The following is an 18,446-nucleotide window of genomic DNA, read 5'->3' as shown; positions in this document are numbered from 1 at the left end:
CCATCGGCAGATAAAACGGAGGTATGTACGGCAGCCATTTTACGTGAAGATCCTGTTCGCGTAAGCAGTAGTGTAGTGCAACGCGCGTGGCTTTTTCGAGGATCCCGTCGAGGGTACGGGCGTCCACCGTACGGGACTATGCCTGCTTACGTTGCGCAATGCACTAAAGAAGGTAATTAATCATCGGGTGATTGGCAATAGAAAATAAAAAGCGTTTAACGGCGAGTCTCGAGGAAACGGGTGGCAAAGACGAGACGGCGGCTCCAGATGCGAGCTGGACGTCGCCTCGCGACCGCACTTTGGCACGCGGATCCTGGTGCGTAATGGATGACGTCGGAGATCGCGTCCGGGACGCGCAGTAGATTCATCTTCCCGGATACGGAGCCGACAGAGCGGCTGCTTCGATCGCGGGGGCGAGCGAGAGCGAGCGCGAGCCAGCGCGAGAGAGGGAGACCGCGAGAGTGAAATCGATAAAGTGTTTCTTCGCGTACAGACGTGGCCGACGACCTTCGTCTAGAGCCGCGGATGATATTACGTAAACAGTCACGTCGCGAACAGAGTTCCCGTCGGAGTCGCGGCATCCGGGTTCCCAAACCATTGGATTTCATCCGCATCCTCGGCTAGGGAGAGTCGGACACTCATAACGGAGCCTCGCGATGCATCGCCTTGTCCCGTCTCGTTTCGTCTCGCTTTCGCGTCCTAGATTTCGTTTCGGTACGACCGCAAGAAGCATGTTTTCCTTCTCGGACGGCAACGTAAAAAGCCTCGCCGTCGTTCGACTGTGATATCGCGTCGCAAGCACGGTCTCGCTCCGCATTCTCTTTTTCTCCCGGTGAATCATTCTTCGAGAATTCCGTTTTTGATACTTTCGGGAATTCTCCTCTCGGTTATAATTTGCGTGCAAATATTAAAATGCGTTTTGAAGTAGATTACGCGTATGAGGGACGCGCGACGCAATCCTTCGGGCTACGGTATGTCGAAATCAAACGGCTTCTGAATCCTGTTGACATGTGCATCTTGCAGGATCGTGGGTTTAAGTTAATACTTGTGACGTGCGTGTTTTACAAATTTTCTGGAAAAACACGCAGATTTTCACGCGATATTGAGATGATGTAACATCCATTATTGCGAGTGCAATATCAAAGTATTAAAAGACCATCCGGAGTCAAAGATTGTTAGAATCTCTTGCTTATGCATTTTAATATGCATCACTTAATGAATCATACAATTTGTGTTACAAAACATCCAATCCTCGTTTTAAAAAATATTCTCTTCTTTTCTTTAATATGCAATAAAAAATAATTATTTCTGATGGCAATAATTATCTTTTAATGGATTGTTAGAAGGAATGAAAAAAGTAATAATTTTTCTTGTATTTACCCGATACATAAATTATTTTCTTCCTTTACATGAATTAACCTTTATATATATATATATGTATATATATATATATGCATATATACATATATATATATATTTTTTATTAAAGAGATAAAAACGTTTTGCTACAACATATGTTTCCTTTTTATGTTCCAGTTTAAATTTATGCTCTGGGTTTGATTTGGATTTTCGTCGTGTGTTTATTCGTTAGTGGCATCATGTTCTCGTCGACGAAGTCCAAAGAAGTTGCAGATGAGTACATCTCATCTCTGTCTGATCTTACTATTAACAGTAAGCCGCTTATCAACATGCTCACCATGCTGGCTGAAGATAATATCGAACATGCACCAGCGATAGTGCAAGCTGTCGAGACTCATCTACAAAAGGTTACTTATCCACCATAGTTACATCTAAAATATTTTATAAAATACATTTATCTTAGTCGAAATTAGTAATTACGTATTAATGCGATTAATTAACTCGCATAAAACTGCAAACTTTTTTTCGTCTCACAGTAACTACTTTATTTTTATAATTGCAAAATTCCTTTCCATTGACACAATAAAAAGTTCTGTTGCTGTGTCACATAGCATATAGCATGAACAACAATCTTGTAATTTTGTCTTTACACTTTCTCTTTGCATCACTATAAAGATATTTATAAATTATAAACCTATCTATAAAGATATTTATAAACGGTCTGTGATATTTTTGTAAAGAATATAATTAATAAGAATAAAATTAATAGGTTTTCTATTAAAGCATTGTTTGGCTATTTTATAGCTATTCTATATGCAATAAGTTCTTCTGTTTTCTTTTTGTATAAATTAAATTAATATTTAGGAAAACAGAAAGTGTGTATGAACAACTGCAATAATTTGAGACTGCGTTATATAAGAAATAATATTTATATCAAGGTTTACAGTAGTTGTATTATACATTATGTGTGTTAAAGTAACAAATAAAATATACTATCAACACTTATTGACTTTGATATTGTATTTATATTGAATTCCAAATATGCTACATATATTTCATTAATCAAGATATTTGAAATATCGTGTTCATGTCCAATCAGTTGGTTTACATATTTTATACATAAATAAATCACATACCTACATGTACATGTTGTTAAATGCTTAAGATTATACAATGCCTAAGTAATATTACTACTTCATAAGAACACACACTTAACTCTTAAACGCCACAATATGGGAATAACACACTTGGATATGGCAAATACCCAATCCAATTTGGTTTTTATAACTTTTATAAAAATACACATATTGTAAACAATTTTTTCTCAGTTGAAACGCTAAGGAATATAACGGTACCAAGTAAACGTATATTTTTATTAATAAAAAACAAGAAAATTATCAAAGAAGCATTGGAAAAAGAAAGCTGGATATTCCATATCGAAAAGGCGTTCAAGAGTTAATTATATAAAATAGAGCATATTATTTATATATAAATTTGTTGATTTTCGAAAAGTGCGATACTAGTTCCTCGATATGTGATATATCGTTGCGTTAATAGAAAAGTGACACAACTCAAAATGAGCAACCTTTAGCACAGTAGAGCATTTAAAAAATTCTTTCTGAATTGGAACAATATTTTAATTAAAATAGCGAATATGCATAACTTTACTTTCTTTCATATTATACTTTCAATTAATTAATTTTTTTAAACTATGTCATGAGTTTAAAATTCGCACAATGTAACCCTAGTATAAGGTTGCATAAGTTTCATTCCTTATCAGAGTTGTGACACTTCCACATAAACAGTATATAACAAATGTATTATTTTTAAACAACAATATATTAGTCTTTAAGATAGATTTCGTTTTGTTATCTCAAAAGTGCGAATTGTTGACTTGTGTCGCTTTTCTTTCAACGCGGTGATATATTTTCGTGTGCAAAACGTTCTGAAATTCCTACGTTTTTCTCTTTAGCTGTATATTTTTTTAACAGATTTATAATGGACATTTTCCAATGGAAATTTGATAGGTTGCTGTTTCTTGTTACACTACTTTTATTTACAGCATTAAATGTACTGGCAATTTAGCCGCAGTTAAAATATCTGTATAAATAAAATATATCTGCAATTAATTGAAAAATATAAGATTTTACTATGTGTTACCCTTGTGAAATTATCCTTTTCGAAATCTAATGTAGCGAACTTCTACGTTAAGTATTTTCATAATTAGTCTTCCTATCAAGCTCTTCTAAGGAAAAATGGACTTCAAATCTAAAAAATATGCCCGAAGCTGAAGATAATTACAATGATTCTGGAATGTGCATGTATATTGATATATTTTTAAACCGCACACATATATAATAATTTAAGTATCCTTATTAATTGTAAGTAGTGAGGTAGCGTATTTTGCATATTATTGTGTTTTACTAGGTGAGAAGTGACATCAAGTTACCGGTACTCTATCTCATCGACTCGATTGTCAAGAATGTGAATGGAGACTATTTGAATCTCTTCACGCAGAACATAGTAAACACATTCTGTGGGGTATTTGAGAAGGTAAATATCTTTGTTGTTTTTATAAAATCGCTGATATAAGGTCTGTTTTTCATAGCTAAACTAATTGTACATTCTTTGTATTTAAAACGAAATAGATATGTTTGATATTTGGCGAAAGCTAGAAGGAAATATTTTAGTACAGTCTAGTGCAACAAAAAAAAAATATCTATAATATTGTTAGGAAATATGATTCTTTCTCTCGCGATCGACGATTTGTCGCTGACCGGGAGTAACCTTTGTTTTTCTATACGCACACATTGAGACAAAACTACAAACTACCGAGTTTCTGAAAGGCATATATTTCATAGCATGTGTAGAGTCGTCCGATATTTTATATTTCACGATGACATAAGATAATTGTTTGATCGATATAACATCAGCTTACCACTCTGAAAAGTTTCATAGATACTCATGTAGCGGTTTTCTCTCTTTCAGAAAAAGAACATACACACACACACACACACACACACACACACACACACACACACACACACACACACACACACACACATATATATACTAGTATCTCAAATTCTAAGAAAAATCTTAATAAATTTAATAGATGAAAACAAGGAAAATTTTTTATCAAACATGTCAAATAATTAACAATATTTGAAATTAAAAAAGATTAGTTTTACACTAAACTTTCTTATACTTTTTTATTAATTGTATTGTGTTTAAATTACGTAATGTGATATAATACTGATGTTATTTTCACAAATAGGTTGATGAGAATACAAGAGCTAGCATGTGGAAGTTGCGGCAAACGTGGAATGATGTATTTCCACCAAATAAGTTATTTTCATTAGATGTACGGGTGCAAAGTATCGATCCTGCATGGCCAATCACTGCCCCACCTACTAGCATTCCTTCAGGATCTATACATGTAAATCCAAGATTTCTTTCAATGGTAAGTTTCATACATGTATTTTATACATGTATTTCATACGGAATTGTATGTACGAGGGCAACGTACTATACTATAAATGTTAATTTTTTTCAGCCTCAACAAGCCACAACGTCAATCGTTCCGCCCGTTAAATTGCCGCCAGGAGAACCGGTAACAACAACAGAAGCAGCCATGAGAGAACAGCTGCTGAAGAAGCAGCGAGAATTATTAGAATTACAAAAGAAAAAAATCGAGTTAGAATTGTTGCAAGCTAAAGCAAGTTTAGAGCAACAGCAGAGGCAACTTGACAAACAAGCTGGAAGCTTGAAAACGGAAGTGGTAAATGTCTATACAGTCAATCTAAAAATAGATATAGAAGCTAAGAATCTCTTATGGCTCTTTTTCATAGTTTAACGCTTTATTGTATCGGATTTATTGTATATGAATAATTATATAATATTTTTTGTTGTTATTTTAGGTTGTGTCCACTGCACATGTTGCGCCAACTACGGAGACAACAACACAAGCGAAACCTGTCGCACCTGTAGTGCCAAATCAAACTTCAAAACAAGTAGCAAAACAAGTAAGTTAGATGTCATATATACAATTTAAAAAGAGTTTAGAGTTTAAAGGATATTTTGGAAAAAAGATATTTAAAAAAAACAATTCCATCTATCCCACATATATAATAGCTCATACTTAATTATATTAAACCGCTGAATGTTAAATGTTATAACTAATAACAATTTCATTTGCTTATAGTTTCCAGCAGCAGCAGCGTCACTCTTGAAGAACGTAGGAGCAAACAGTGGTCCACGAATTGCACCAGCCAGTAGTATAGCAGTAGCATCAGCGAAGCCAGTCTCGCGAGATCCACGTTTGAAGCCCACTTCTATTATTCAGGATGTGGTAGTGCCAACGACAGATCCACGACAACGACCGGGTACGACCAGTCCGAAAGAAGCGCGGAGCGAAAGTCAAACGCAGCAAGTGGCAAATACAATTGTAACTTCAAACCAATTAAAACAACAACCTTCGAAATCGGCTGTAACTATCAACAAGCTTCCGGCCAATCCCGGCGCCGGACCTGATAATACAACGTTATTAAACGTTATGAATAACAATAATTCTGATAATAATAGCAATAATAAAAATTTTAATAGTAATATAAATAAAGATGCTACCTCGCATCGCATAAGTCAAAAGAAAGATCCTAGATTAAATATTAATAGTAGTGCTAACCTAAACAGTAACAACTCCAAGAACATTCAGAATTTATCGGTTTGCAGTAATAACTCGTCTTCAGTATTATCAATGGGAAATCGAGGAAGTGGAGGTAGTGACATCAACAAGTCAAAAGATTCGAAGAGCTCAAATTCGCGCGGCTCTTCTTCTTTGGCTGACAAGTCTTCCACTTCCTCCAAATCTTCGCATAGGAAATTAGGCAATAAGTCGCGATCTAAACAACCTCAGATATGTCCGAGTAAGATTCCGAAAGTCGACAGAGACTCGAGTCCGATTAGATCAAAATCTCGTGAAAAAGACAGCGGAGACAGTTCACCGTCCTCACGTACCTCTCCACAATCCTTCCAAGCCTCTAAAAGCCGTAAGAAGAACACAAAATCGAGAAAGCGTAGTCCAAGTCCTCCGTATAGAATTCCCAGGCGTAACGACGCGAAATCGAGCTCGAGCTTGAATAATTCCGGTGGTGTTACTGAGGAGGAGCAATCTGGTTCATTAATAGTATCTCCTCCTCATCCACCCGCATTCAAAGAGATCAGACCGAACGCTAGACAGAGAAATTATGTAAGACGAAATAAAGACGACAGTCTTAGTCCGGAACGTTCTCCAGTTAATGCTGGAAATACTCAAATCGCAGCTGAGCCAACATTGGAATCTTCTAGCAAAGACGAAGATCTCAGGGCACCACTATCTCTACCTGGAGCCGCCGTTTCTATACCTGAAAAGAGTGAGTCAACAGTGCTTCGAAACATATATGTAACAACGTGTAACACTATTCATAAGTATCTGTCAAATATCTGTCATCCAATATCTATCATCTATATTTCAATTGTGCATGTAAGAGTATCTGTCAATTTTCCTGCGTGCTTTCTCTAGTTACTGCTAAAAATTGTCTTGAATATTTTCTCATAAAGGTGACTACAATATTTGCCTCATCTGTGGTAGCAATTGCAAGACTGTAACAGGTGATATCTTTAAAAAGTAGTATTTTCAACTTATCGTACTAACTTCTCTTGTTACTCGTAATTTTTATATAAGTTCAATTACTTTTGCGAGATCTCTTAACGTGCATTTCTTCAGGAAAATATCCGAAAATCTATTTCTTTGAAATGCATATATATTAGGGACGTATAATAAAGAGAAACGGTAATATTAAGTTAATCCATAATAAATTTTTTTTGCACAAATTATCTTATCTTGAATTCTTTTTCAGAAGAAGATTTAGATCTACGAGTATTACCACCTGTTAACACTAACAAAAGACGCAGTGAGGAATGTGTCGAGGCAACCCCACCAAAGAAAACTAAGGCTGAAAAGTTTGACGCGTACGTATCATTAGCTGAATTTTTTTATTACATTAAAATCTCATGTGTGCAATAATCTACAAAAATTCTATAATTTATACTTTTAATTTTACAGATTATTTGGTAATGAAGACGTGGATTTGCGCACTTTGACGCATCCTAATGCCGGTCGACCTCCGACACCTCCACCGCCTGTGATTTCCGGAGAGGATGGGAAAGATGGTTGGGCGAAGTTAAAGACGCCCACGAAGAATGATAGAGATAAGCAAGTTAATAATACTGACGATAAGCGCGACCGAGATCGTAATAGAGATAGGTTGGGGCGTCTCAGACTCTATAATAAACTTCCGGACGATCCTAAAGAGAGAAGAAGAACATTATCGAACGAGGAACAGGATTCCAGACCAGGACGCAGAGGCCGGGAGAATGATAAACCTGAGAGAAATGACGATAGAAATATTGAGATAATAATGAAGCAAGCTGCCGAACAGTTGAATCAGGGATCGATTACGAAAATGCAGTACAATACCTTGATACAAGAGGTGTTACACATGAGCGAAGATCGAAAATTGCGAGCTGCGCAGCGTAAGGAGAAGGAGGCTGGCACAGTGATATGGGAAAAGGGTATTAATATGGACTTGTCTGGTCCCGGAGATCGCGCCGCGACGTTCAGCCCGTCCAATGATAAGGAAATGATACGAAACAAGGAACACCCAATGCCACGAAATCCGAATGGTCCAAGATGGCAGAATCAGCCGTGGCAACAGCCTTGGGCACATCCACCGGGACCACCATACGGCGGGCCGCAAGGACACTTCAATTCGGACATGAGACCTGTCGGTCCTTGGCAGAATCCGCGACACTTTGGGCCAATGCGACCGGATTATCAGTATCATAGCGGTTTTAATCACAACATGGGCCCCAACCCGCGCTTAGGACCTGGTATGATGGGTCCGATGGGTCCAAATGGACCGATCATGTCGAATCTTTTGCCGAATGGTCCAATGGGACCAATGGGACCTATGCCAAACCCTCCTATGCCGATGGGATGTCATCCTGCGATGATGATGAATAACGGACCAATGCCTAATCTTATGACGAATATGCCACCATTAACATCTGGTAGAAACGTATCACCGAACACATCCGGCAAGTATGAGCTTGAGGATAATGATCACAGTTACAATAACGCAGTGTTAAAGAATCCCGGCTCGCACAGTCGCGAATTGCCACCGCCAGATTCAAAACTGTTGGCTGACATCGCGAGAGACACTATGAAGTCTATAAATATTGACAATATACCGCGGGAGATTCGTTATTATGGACAAACCGGTGTAGTGTTCATGAACTGGGACGATCCACGAGAGATCGGTTTTCAGGACGGTATAAGAAGAATATTGATTGACGAAAAAGACACTATAACTTGTGCATTTAATGACCAATATAAGGAGTTTATGTACGAAGGAGAAGTACATAGGTGAGTACACATCACATCCAGATGTTATTTGAACTAAATTCTAAGTATTCCGATGCATGTCACAGTCGGATAATAACAGATTATTTAATAAAAATGCACCAGAGGGATATTATTTTATCATTCAAGCTTCTGTTCTTTCCTTTTGTTAAACTTTCAAACCAATATGAAAAAAATTTGCTATATGTTAGGCTATTTAAAGATAGATTAGGGAAAATGAGAGTAAATTTTTTTGCTTAAATGCTAATTACTCTGAACATTTTATTTAGAAAATGTCACTTTTGGTTACTATTTTAATGCCTGAAAGATTACTTTTTGTCATTTTTTTCCTTTAAAAAGCAGTTTACATTTTTCACATTTTTTATCTGATTATTGGATGACAATGCTGATATCGCAAATCATGTCTTTTCAGAATCAAACTTGGAGCACCTACTCGAGAATTATATGTCGACGATTGCTGGTATGAGTGTTACTTTGGTGGTATGCCAATAACAATCGAACTCGGCGGCAAGAAAGTCAGTATAAAGTTGGAGGGTCCTCCTCCACAAGTCAAAATCGGCACTGTAAAGCGAACGGATCTCGTGGTTGCAAAAATTAATCTTATTATTAACGCGCGAAATATGGTGCCGGTATTTTTAGACGCAAAACCACAGATGTAAGTACATTTCCTGCAGTGTGTGAATTATTAGAAGAATTAAACCATAAATGTGCATTCTTGTAATCATGCTTGTTTCTTTACAGATTCGAAATCGAGGGAAAGCCCCATACTCTAGAATTCACAGATGCATTGCAGACAGTTCTGCTAAATGGACGACCGTTTAAAGTTGAATTTGGAGGATTACCTAAACCTATTATTGTTAGAGACAAAAAGCATTTCATCAGATTTTCGGTATTGCCTAGAGGAGTGCGTGCGGGTCATGTTAAAATTACCGGAATGAGAGGTGATGGTCCCATCGAGTCACCGCCACCGGTGGCGCCTTTACTGGCTCAAAAACCAAAAGTAGACGCTGCTCCTGCGCCAAGTCAATTGCCCACTGTAGAAAATGAATCTACGTCGCAAGATGGTATAGATTTTACTTCTACTTCAAAACCAGGTAAGTAAAAAGTTAACACATTCTTTAGATCCGTTACATATTCTTTAGATTATATGATTCTTTGATATTTTATATATTGTGTGCATGCTTTTATTACTGAGACACTATCGTGTCTCCCAATGATAACTACGCCCAATAATTTCAGACCTGCAATTAGATATTTTATCATCAGTTTTACCATCAGCGATGGCGCCGTCATCCGGTTTGTCGTATCAAGCTGAACCTGTAGAAAATCCGCCAGCACTAGCACCGACGCTGCCACTGAATATGAGCGAATTATTCCAAAGATTGGTCGAGACTGGTATCGTTCCAAATCTCACAGAACAAAAGAAACAAGAGGAAGAAGAGAAGAAAGAATCTGTGATTACTCCAGTCACCTTCGATAAACCAGAAACTCTTAAGATGTAAGTTATTATCAGTATCATAGTCCTCATCGATATCACAGTCCTCACTATTGGTAAGACAAAATCAAACTTCAGATATAAAATAACAATTCTCTCTTATACAGTAAACAACCAGCAATTGCAGCAGCATTGTACAGTGGTATGCAATGTAGTTCTTGTGGCGCTAGATTCGCACCTGAGTTAGCTACTCGGTACAGCCACCATCTGGATTGGCACTTCAGACAGAACAGGCGTGAACGTGACTCTGCGAGAAAAGCACATTCTCGACCATGGTATTATGACGTCAGCGATTGGATACAGTTTGAGGAGATCGAAGATTTGGAGGATAGAGGTTTGTTTATTTTTCTTTTTTTCAGTATATGTTATTTAGAGTTCTTGAATTCAAATATAATATCAGGCTAGCTGAATTATAGGCGGTCATATTTAGCTCAGCAGACGAGCGAAAGGATATCGGAGCGTAAGGCTTGGATAAAACTTTATATTAAGAGTAATCGAAACACCCCCATGTTTGGTTACTCCGTCACAACAACACCTTGTCTCTTCTTTATCTTATATTCCTCATTTCTCTTTCAGCACAAAGCTGGTTCGAGACTGAGAAACAAACAGCGGAAACGGAAGGTATGGCTACTGATGATTCGCCTCAGGAAACATTGCAGCCCAGCGTACCAACTGGCAGCGATGAGGATTCGCGATGCCAAGTATGCCATGATGCATTTGAGCAATTCTATAATGAGGAAAAGGAGGAATGGCATTTGAGACCAGCGGTTAATTACGAGGACAAGAATTATCATCCGCTCTGTTTAGAAGATTACAAGGTTTGTGTCTCTATTCTATTTTAATTGGTAGTTTGAATCTTGTCCATTGATATGTCAATATTATATTTCATTAACATAACTACCGTTTCTTGCATTCTTACAAAAAAATAGGAAAAAAGTTCAGCGGTACGTGATTCTCAATATGACTCGTATTCATATCACATCTTTAAGCTTTATTGCTCTTAGTAATAGAATAAGTACTGCTATTTATACGCAATATTTTTCCGTTTATATAGAATTATTTAAGGGGGTTTTTCAGTCTTTTCATACAATATAAAAACTTGATCAAATTTTGAGAATGAGTTTATGATTAAAATATATGTAGGCATTCCTGAGTTTTTTCAAATTTTTTGATCGTACAGTTTTCTTTAAATAATTTTAATAAATCTTATTTTTATAGAAAGATAAGAATGTAAAATGTTCATAAATTATTCAACTTAAGTTATATGTTGCATGATCGTTTAGTCGATGTCACGAAAAATTAGCATTTCCTTCGAACTACCAGTTACTTTTTCTTTCAGATTGCTTTACATTTTATTTATTATTTAAAAGACAGCAGTAACCAAAAATTCCTGTGTTAAAAGATATAAAAAGTCGTAACTCCCTTTCACTTATTTAAATTGGAGAACCTCCTTAAAACCGAAGTATAGGCGAAATTATTTATTTTTTTAACAACATGCATTTAAAAAAGTTGAACATTTTTCACAATCTTTTTTATTTACACACATATGTCATCATGTAATTGTTCTCACTATCTCACTATTCATATATCATATATATTCGCACTTATACTAATTATAATTTTGATATAAACTTATAATTATATTTATATATTTATTCATATTGTTTCTGTTCTCATTCAATTTAATAATCTTGATCTTGTTGAAACTTTAGAGAGCATTAGAGAAGTCAGCTCTGGCGCTTGAAGAGACAGTTTCAGAAATGGAAGAAAATAAAGTAGAATGTTCTGAAGAAACGCCCGGAGATGAAACTAAGCCGGAAGAGTCCGACATAGAAATGTCGAAAAAAGAACAACTCGAGTCTACGGAGAATTTAAATCAAGTAGAGGTGAACATGCAACAACTCTTAGACTCTATTGTTGCATCAGAGAAAAAAGAAGAGTCTGTTGATGTGGAAAATTCCGAAGTTCCGCAGGATGATACGGAGGAGAAACAAGAAAATGTAGAAAGCGTCAACGAAGAGAGTACAGAAGCTGTCTTAGAAGGCGTCGAGCAAGACGCGCCTACGGTAAATAAAGAAGACGAATCTCCGGGCGAAGGTGTAACAATACCTTTTGAGAATATCAAAATTAAAGAGGAACCACTAGACGACGTTGATGAACAAGTCGACAGCGAAGTGTTTGATTTCGCCAACGTGGAAATCAAAGAGGAACCTATGGAGCCTGAACCAGGTATGTATATCAGCTTTAGATTATAATAAACAAATCCCTTCTTATTTCTTATAAGAACTTTTACATTATTCTAATTTTTTCCTCAGATCCCGAACAAATTGTAAATGAATCGAGCACGGTCGATACAACATATGCCGCAGTGAAAAGTTCCATCGACGGAAACGTGGAGTTGGACTCCACGCCACCAGCTATTCCCGCGGCTCCATCGCGAATTAAAATTAATATTACTAAGCCGTTGAACATTAACAAAGAGCCAGAGGAAAATAAAGAGAAGGAGAAAGCAGCAGTTGAGACATCAGCAGAGGAAAGAGCAGAACAGCCATTAGTGGCAGCTTCTATTAAGCCAAATCTACAGGGTAGGAAACTATCGATTTTACCCCCTGTAGAAAAAGGGCAGGAATTATCGGGACTTTGTTCTATTATGTAAATATTGTGTGTATAAAATTAGAAACTATTCACTTTGCGATACAAATGTATAAAGTGCTAGATTTACGTTTAGACAGAACACGATCTATTTCTTAGCTTACATTTACATCTTGTACATTATAATTTTATACAGCTTGTACGACGTGATAACGTAACTCGTGTATCTTTATTTATGTTCAATGCTATTCGTGTACATGCTGCTCGACTTTAGAATATTTTATTCATTATATCCTCATTTAGATAAATTTTTTTATCAATTAGTAAGTTTAGATTAATTTCAAGTAAATTAAGTAAATTAATTTAAATTTACTATGTAAAGCTTGCATATACACGATTCATTCGAAAGCACAAGAACTAAATCACTACATTTGATTAAATCACGTCGTCCAAGTTACAAAAAAAATATGTGTGAAATGTGTGCAAGCGTGTAAATATGTCTGAATGTTAACATCTCAATGAACACAAAAAGAGAGCGCGAGGAAAACGTAGGTTGTACATATATTTTATGTATTTTGGAAAGTATGTAGTAGCATTCCTGCGCGAGAACGAATGTATTATTTGTCGACATTGCTTTGTGATAGAGAAAACGACGGATTTACTTATGATTTATATACTCAAAACTGAAAACTTCGAATACCCTAACGGTACTTGTTTAAGTTTAATGATGTGTTTTATCATTAAAACCTTCAAGTACTGTTCGTGCTTATGTAAGGGTGCGAGCCACTTCACGTTGCAAATGCTTTGAAGCATTCTTTTATTGATAAAATTTTTTTTCTGATTAGTTAACGAAATATTTGCACCGTTAAATGGATCATATCCTAGGCTTGATGGTGATTTACACTCACCTGTAATATTAAGTGCTTCTCGTACTTGTACATAAAATGCTGCAAATCCTTCAAAATGAGTTTGCTGAGGGAGGGGGGAGGGCATAGGGCGAGTCATTTCAAGGTGTACAAATTATGTGATATGAATCATCTACTTGTAATGTACATAACTATCAACAGAAAAACAATGACGATAAAATCGACGAGGATTATTACTACTGCTATTAGATATGCATTATTTTGTTGTATAAAAGAAGACTTGTTTATTACAGGCTTGACTTTTCTCTCTTTTTAATTATCCTTTCTATTATATCCTTTTATAACTTTGAAGCTGCTTAGGACTTGAATTTCATAAGCTAGGAATACTTGAAACAATAAAGACATTGATAAAAAAAAACTTATATTTTTGTTCTTATGATGTCTCAATATTCAATAAACTGCGTTCAAATTGGAATCACTGCGTAAACTTATTGCGACTATTTCGTTGTATCTTTCAATATTCAATAAACTGCATTTAAAATGGAATTACTGCGTAAACTTATTACGATTATTTCATTGTATCTTTCAATATTCAATGAACTGCGTTTAAAATGGAATCACTGTATAAAACTTCATTATAAAAAAATAAACTATGATAGACAAAAAAACTTAAGTAATAAAATAGAGTAAATGAATAAGCCTTAAAGCAATAACGCAAGTTGTAATAAATACAAAATATTGATTAAACTTATTAAGTTTTTTGTGTGTCATAGCATTTTAACTCTCTAATCACCACATCCATCATTTAAGAAACCTGCATGTGTAATAAAAAGAAAGACAAAAAAGATAAATAAAAAAGACTTCTGTACGGAATATGCGGCATTGTTTTTCCATTTGAAAGACCGCCAATTTACATTGATGGTCATATTTTTGATTAGGGGGATAAATTATGGGAGCATCTGATGAAATCCCGGGGTGCTCCCAATTAGTTTTTGCAGTGGCACAGGGGGAGTTTTTTAGCGAGGTAGGCGATGGTGCCCGCTGTCCTTTCCTATGGGGAGGACGCGGACTCATCGAATCCCGCACACCCAGAGGACCGGCCTCTGGGCGTCTTCCCGTCATGCGGCTAGGTTCTCCTTTTGGCAGCATCCCGGATGACGGGCTTTGCGAAGATTTTTCTCCTCCTCTCGCAAAAAAAAAAAAAAAAAAATGGGGGATAAATTAAATAATACGACAACCCTGAAAATTTTATTCATAAATTGCAATTGTGCGGCCATCTGGGGAAAGGCACAGTGTCCTTGATATTGCTAATCCCCAAGACGCATTGTAAAAATCTGTCAAAGCCCAATCCAAAACCACCTGTTGGCACATTTCCATATTTACGTAAATCTAAATACCACGAGAGATTCCCCGTAGGAGGCAGCTTCAACTCTAATTTTCCATAATCATCCTCGCGCATGCTACCTCCTACCAATTCTCCCACATCTGGTACTAACAAGTCCATTGCCGCTACCTTATAAGAGAAAAAAAGAAATAAAATAGATAAAAGTATTATAAGATATTTATTCAGGAAAAACGATTTTTTTAAATTATACATTGTTTGTTACTTACCTTAGATACATCATCTATGCATTCTTTCATATAAAATGGCTTAATAACTTTTGGCCAGTTAATAACGAACACTGGTATCCCGTCGTTATGTTGTACTAAAAACAGTTCGTGCTCTTTCGATAATGCCTCTCCATACTTTATAGGTTGTTGCAATCTATTTGCGTGATTATTTAACACATTGAAAGCATCTTCGTACGTTAAATGTGCAAATGTTTTGTTCAACCACTGTGGTTCTGGAGCATTGATTGCACGCAAATCTGAGGCTCCTTTTTCAATCATTCGCTCGATAACCTGTTTCACTAAAAGTTCAACTTCCTCCATCAATTCTTCGATTCGTGTAATAAACGCTATCTCCACCTCTAACATGTAAAACTCTGATAAATGCAATCTTGATTTTGAATTTTCCGCCCTGAATGTAGGTCCAAAAGTGTACACTTTTGTGAGAGCTCTGAAAAAGTTCTAACAATACATTGCATCCTATAATTTAGCGACAACTACAAAAATAGGTATGATAGATACATCATTGACAATGTTCAGCAAAGAATTTAAATCACCTTGCTACTGCCTCCAAATGCAACTGTCCAGAGACAGCGAGGAAGGCAATGGTGTCAAAGTAAATCTCATCTTCTGATTGACCTTTCTTCTTCATACTTTTTAAAATCTCTTTGGATTGTGGTTTGACGAGAAACACCTCACCCGCGCCTTCGCAATCGTTAGATGTCAACATCGGTGTGTGTACACTAAGAAACCCCCTATCTCTCAAATGATCAGTGATCATTGTAGTGGCAAGATCGCGTAGTCTTAACAAGCTAGAGAAGCCTCGCGTTCTCGGCCTCAAATATAAATACTGTCTGATATACTCCGGATCGTATGTCTTTCTCGGTGCGAAAGGATATCCATCCTCCAAGACATTGCACGTGCCGATCACGTGTACCTCAGTCGCGCGTAGCTCAGTTTTACCGTTGGGAGCCAGGAATAGCTCTCCTTCCGCTCTGATGCTACTCCCGTAACGTAAATTGTCGGGTTTAATCACCTTCGGCATAACAACTTGCAACATTTCGCATGTTGATCCATCGGAAATGTCAACAAAGACTGCATCCTTCATCTTTCGCAGCGCGCGTACCCATCCCTAAGCATGGAGAGAGATGAATATACATCTGTGAGTATAATCAAGATTAAACCGGTTGCTTTCTATTGTAAAATTTGCGAGTTGTGGACGCAACAACGTAAGCGTCGCCACGAGCCAACGTTTATAATTTCAACGCGCTCAAGATTCTATTATTTTTGTCAAATCCGTGAATGTGTGACTATAGGAGTATAGGACATAAGGACAGCTATAGACAGCAATCCAGAACTTTTTTTTTTTATTAATTATGCAATATCATTCGAAATATCGCAGACATGTAAAAAGGACGACTGGGACCCTGGAAGGCGCGAAGCGAGAGCTTTCCAGACACCTCTCGGACGTCCCTTGAAGGGTTTTCGTGTTCCGCGATGTGAAAATAAAAAAGCGCGTAATAGAGCACGTCTAACCTGTACTTTAGCAGGCTTCCCAATCGCCTCTTTCGACGTTGTATCTAAAATTGACGAGCATTTGTGTACACCACACTTGACGATGTCTGTCTTAAGCGGGTGCAGCCTCCCAATATACCTCGAAAGCATTTCCGAGGACGGCCCGACTTCCAACAACTGTATATCCCTGGAAAAAATGCCTACTTGCACGAGAAAGTTCAAAATGGAGTCGTATATCAGGATGGTCAGGATTGCGCGCGAGTGAACTGTGGTACGAGCGCGGGCCGCGGAGCGAGGTGAATAATGCCGCATCTTTATTGCCGCTACATCCCAATGAGAACGATACGTGATTTGACCTATTCTAGATGAGACAAATCGGCAGCCAAATCCGTATTTGTATTAATTTAAGATTAATTAAAATAAATATGTTGTTTATATTCTTCAATATTATATCTTTAATCAGTTGTCAAGGCCAAGGCCTGGTTTCACCATCTCCGATCAGCTTTAATCGATTAATTAAGTGTCAGCTGTGATTGGTCAATTTTGCTTAACGATAAATGGTATTGGTCGGTTCCAATGGAATAATCAATCTATCGAGCTTTCGTGGGACTCCGTCTATGGTAAATACTTCGTCTACCTCGCAATGCATTAGACGATTAGACTATTAGAGGCTTTATACAATAAGCGAATAAATCATTAGTGATATATCAGAAGATAGAAGTAGACTTAAATAGACCAATCATAGTCGAATGTAAGAATAATAATCGACTATGATTGGCTAATTTCTACCTTCTGACTTCTCATTTATTATTTTTATAGTTTATTGTAGAAAGTTTAGAAAGCCTCTTACATGAATTAATTCATGTTGTGAAATATCAACTTTAAGATTAATAATTAAGATGTCAGTTTTAATTCGAGTATAAAAAGATCTTGGGACAGAGCTATTACTTTGGATAGTACTTCTAAAGTTAGCAGAATAATCAAAACGATAAGTTTTAATTTGATTTCTTTATAATATAGCGTTTTCTCTCTCTTTTCCCTTCCCTCCCTTTTTTATAAATAAATTTTGAATATTTATTAGATATAATAGATAATAAAAATTTATTTTGTTTATATCCTCAAATAAGAAAAATATCAATTATTTCTTACAGTATCAGTTTTGCAATAAGGAGTAGGGTAACTCCGGTATATACGCCGCGCTGGGATTTACGCCGCAGAAATCAGAAAAAATAGAAGGAGTGGGGGTAATTTTCTCGCAACTACTCTGTTATATACCTTTATGTTATATTAGTATTGAGTTATAATTTCAGCTTCTTACTGTTAATATTAATGAAATTATTGTGAGTTGAATCGATTTGTCACTATGTGTGTGTAACAAGTAGCATCATCATAAATTATAATCTACATAAAATGATTACTGTAAGGCGTGTAAAAGACCTAGTGGTTATTTCGTGATACATACGTGTAGAGGAATAGTAAAGCATGTTGTATAGAGAGCAAAATACAAGTGCTTTGCTTTCGTATTCTTTGTTTAGTTTGTTGAAACCCT

The 18,446-nt window shown here is 36.5% G+C and overlaps 2 protein-coding genes across 4 annotated transcripts in view; one reads left to right on the top strand and one right to left on the bottom strand.

The window, feature by feature from the left end:
• Pcf11 (Pcf11 cleavage and polyadenylation factor subunit) overlaps positions 1-13,134 on the top strand; it is a 13,840-nt gene extending 706 nt beyond the window's left edge. Inside the window, exons 1-17 of one of the 3 annotated variants that reach the window (XM_018505495.1) lie at positions 43-172; positions 1,537-1,766; positions 3,787-3,912; positions 4,637-4,822; positions 4,916-5,140; positions 5,280-5,384; positions 5,564-6,770; positions 7,257-7,368; positions 7,463-8,824; positions 9,234-9,476; positions 9,563-9,915; positions 10,061-10,319; positions 10,424-10,650; positions 10,893-11,134; positions 11,246-11,260; positions 12,029-12,545; positions 12,632-13,134. In XM_018505495.1, coding sequence (XP_018360997.1) covers positions 1,599-1,766; positions 3,787-3,912; positions 4,637-4,822; positions 4,916-5,140; positions 5,280-5,384; positions 5,564-6,770; positions 7,257-7,368; positions 7,463-8,824; positions 9,234-9,476; positions 9,563-9,915; positions 10,061-10,319; positions 10,424-10,650; positions 10,893-11,134; positions 11,246-11,260; positions 12,029-12,545; positions 12,632-12,972 — 5,688 coding nt within the window. In that variant the 5' untranslated portion in view covers positions 43-172; positions 1,537-1,598 and the 3' untranslated portion in view covers positions 12,973-13,134. Of the gene's footprint in view, positions 1-42; positions 173-1,536; positions 1,767-3,786; positions 3,913-4,636; positions 4,823-4,915; positions 5,141-5,279; positions 5,385-5,563; positions 6,771-7,256; positions 7,369-7,462; positions 8,825-9,233; positions 9,477-9,562; positions 9,916-10,060; positions 10,320-10,423; positions 10,651-10,892; positions 11,135-11,245; positions 11,261-12,028; positions 12,546-12,631 lie in introns of those variants that run through there. The other 2 variants (XM_018505494.1, XM_018505496.1) reach the window with 2 other exon arrangements.
• Positions 13,135-14,990: 1,856 nt separating this feature from the next.
• Positions 14,991-17,148, bottom strand: AsnRS-m (asparagine--tRNA ligase, mitochondrial). Its single transcript, XM_018505492.1, has 4 exons — positions 16,919-17,148; positions 15,940-16,514; positions 15,386-15,833; positions 14,991-15,287 (listed from the first exon to the last, which is right to left on the bottom strand). Exons 1-4 carry the CDS (start codon positions 17,045-17,047, stop codon positions 15,027-15,029), a joined length of 1,413 nt encoding a protein of 470 aa, XP_018360994.1. The 5' UTR covers positions 17,048-17,148; the 3' UTR covers positions 14,991-15,026.
• Positions 17,149-18,446: the final 1,298 nt, after the last annotated feature.

This window comes from Trachymyrmex cornetzi, unplaced genomic scaffold (assembly GCF_001594075.2).
Source record: "Trachymyrmex cornetzi isolate Tcor2-1 unplaced genomic scaffold, Tcor1.1 scaffold209, whole genome shotgun sequence".
NCBI lineage: Eukaryota > Metazoa > Arthropoda > Insecta > Hymenoptera > Formicidae > Trachymyrmex > Trachymyrmex cornetzi.
Note: the sequence above shows the minus strand (reverse complement) of the source record. Positions and strands in the feature narration are given on the sequence as shown.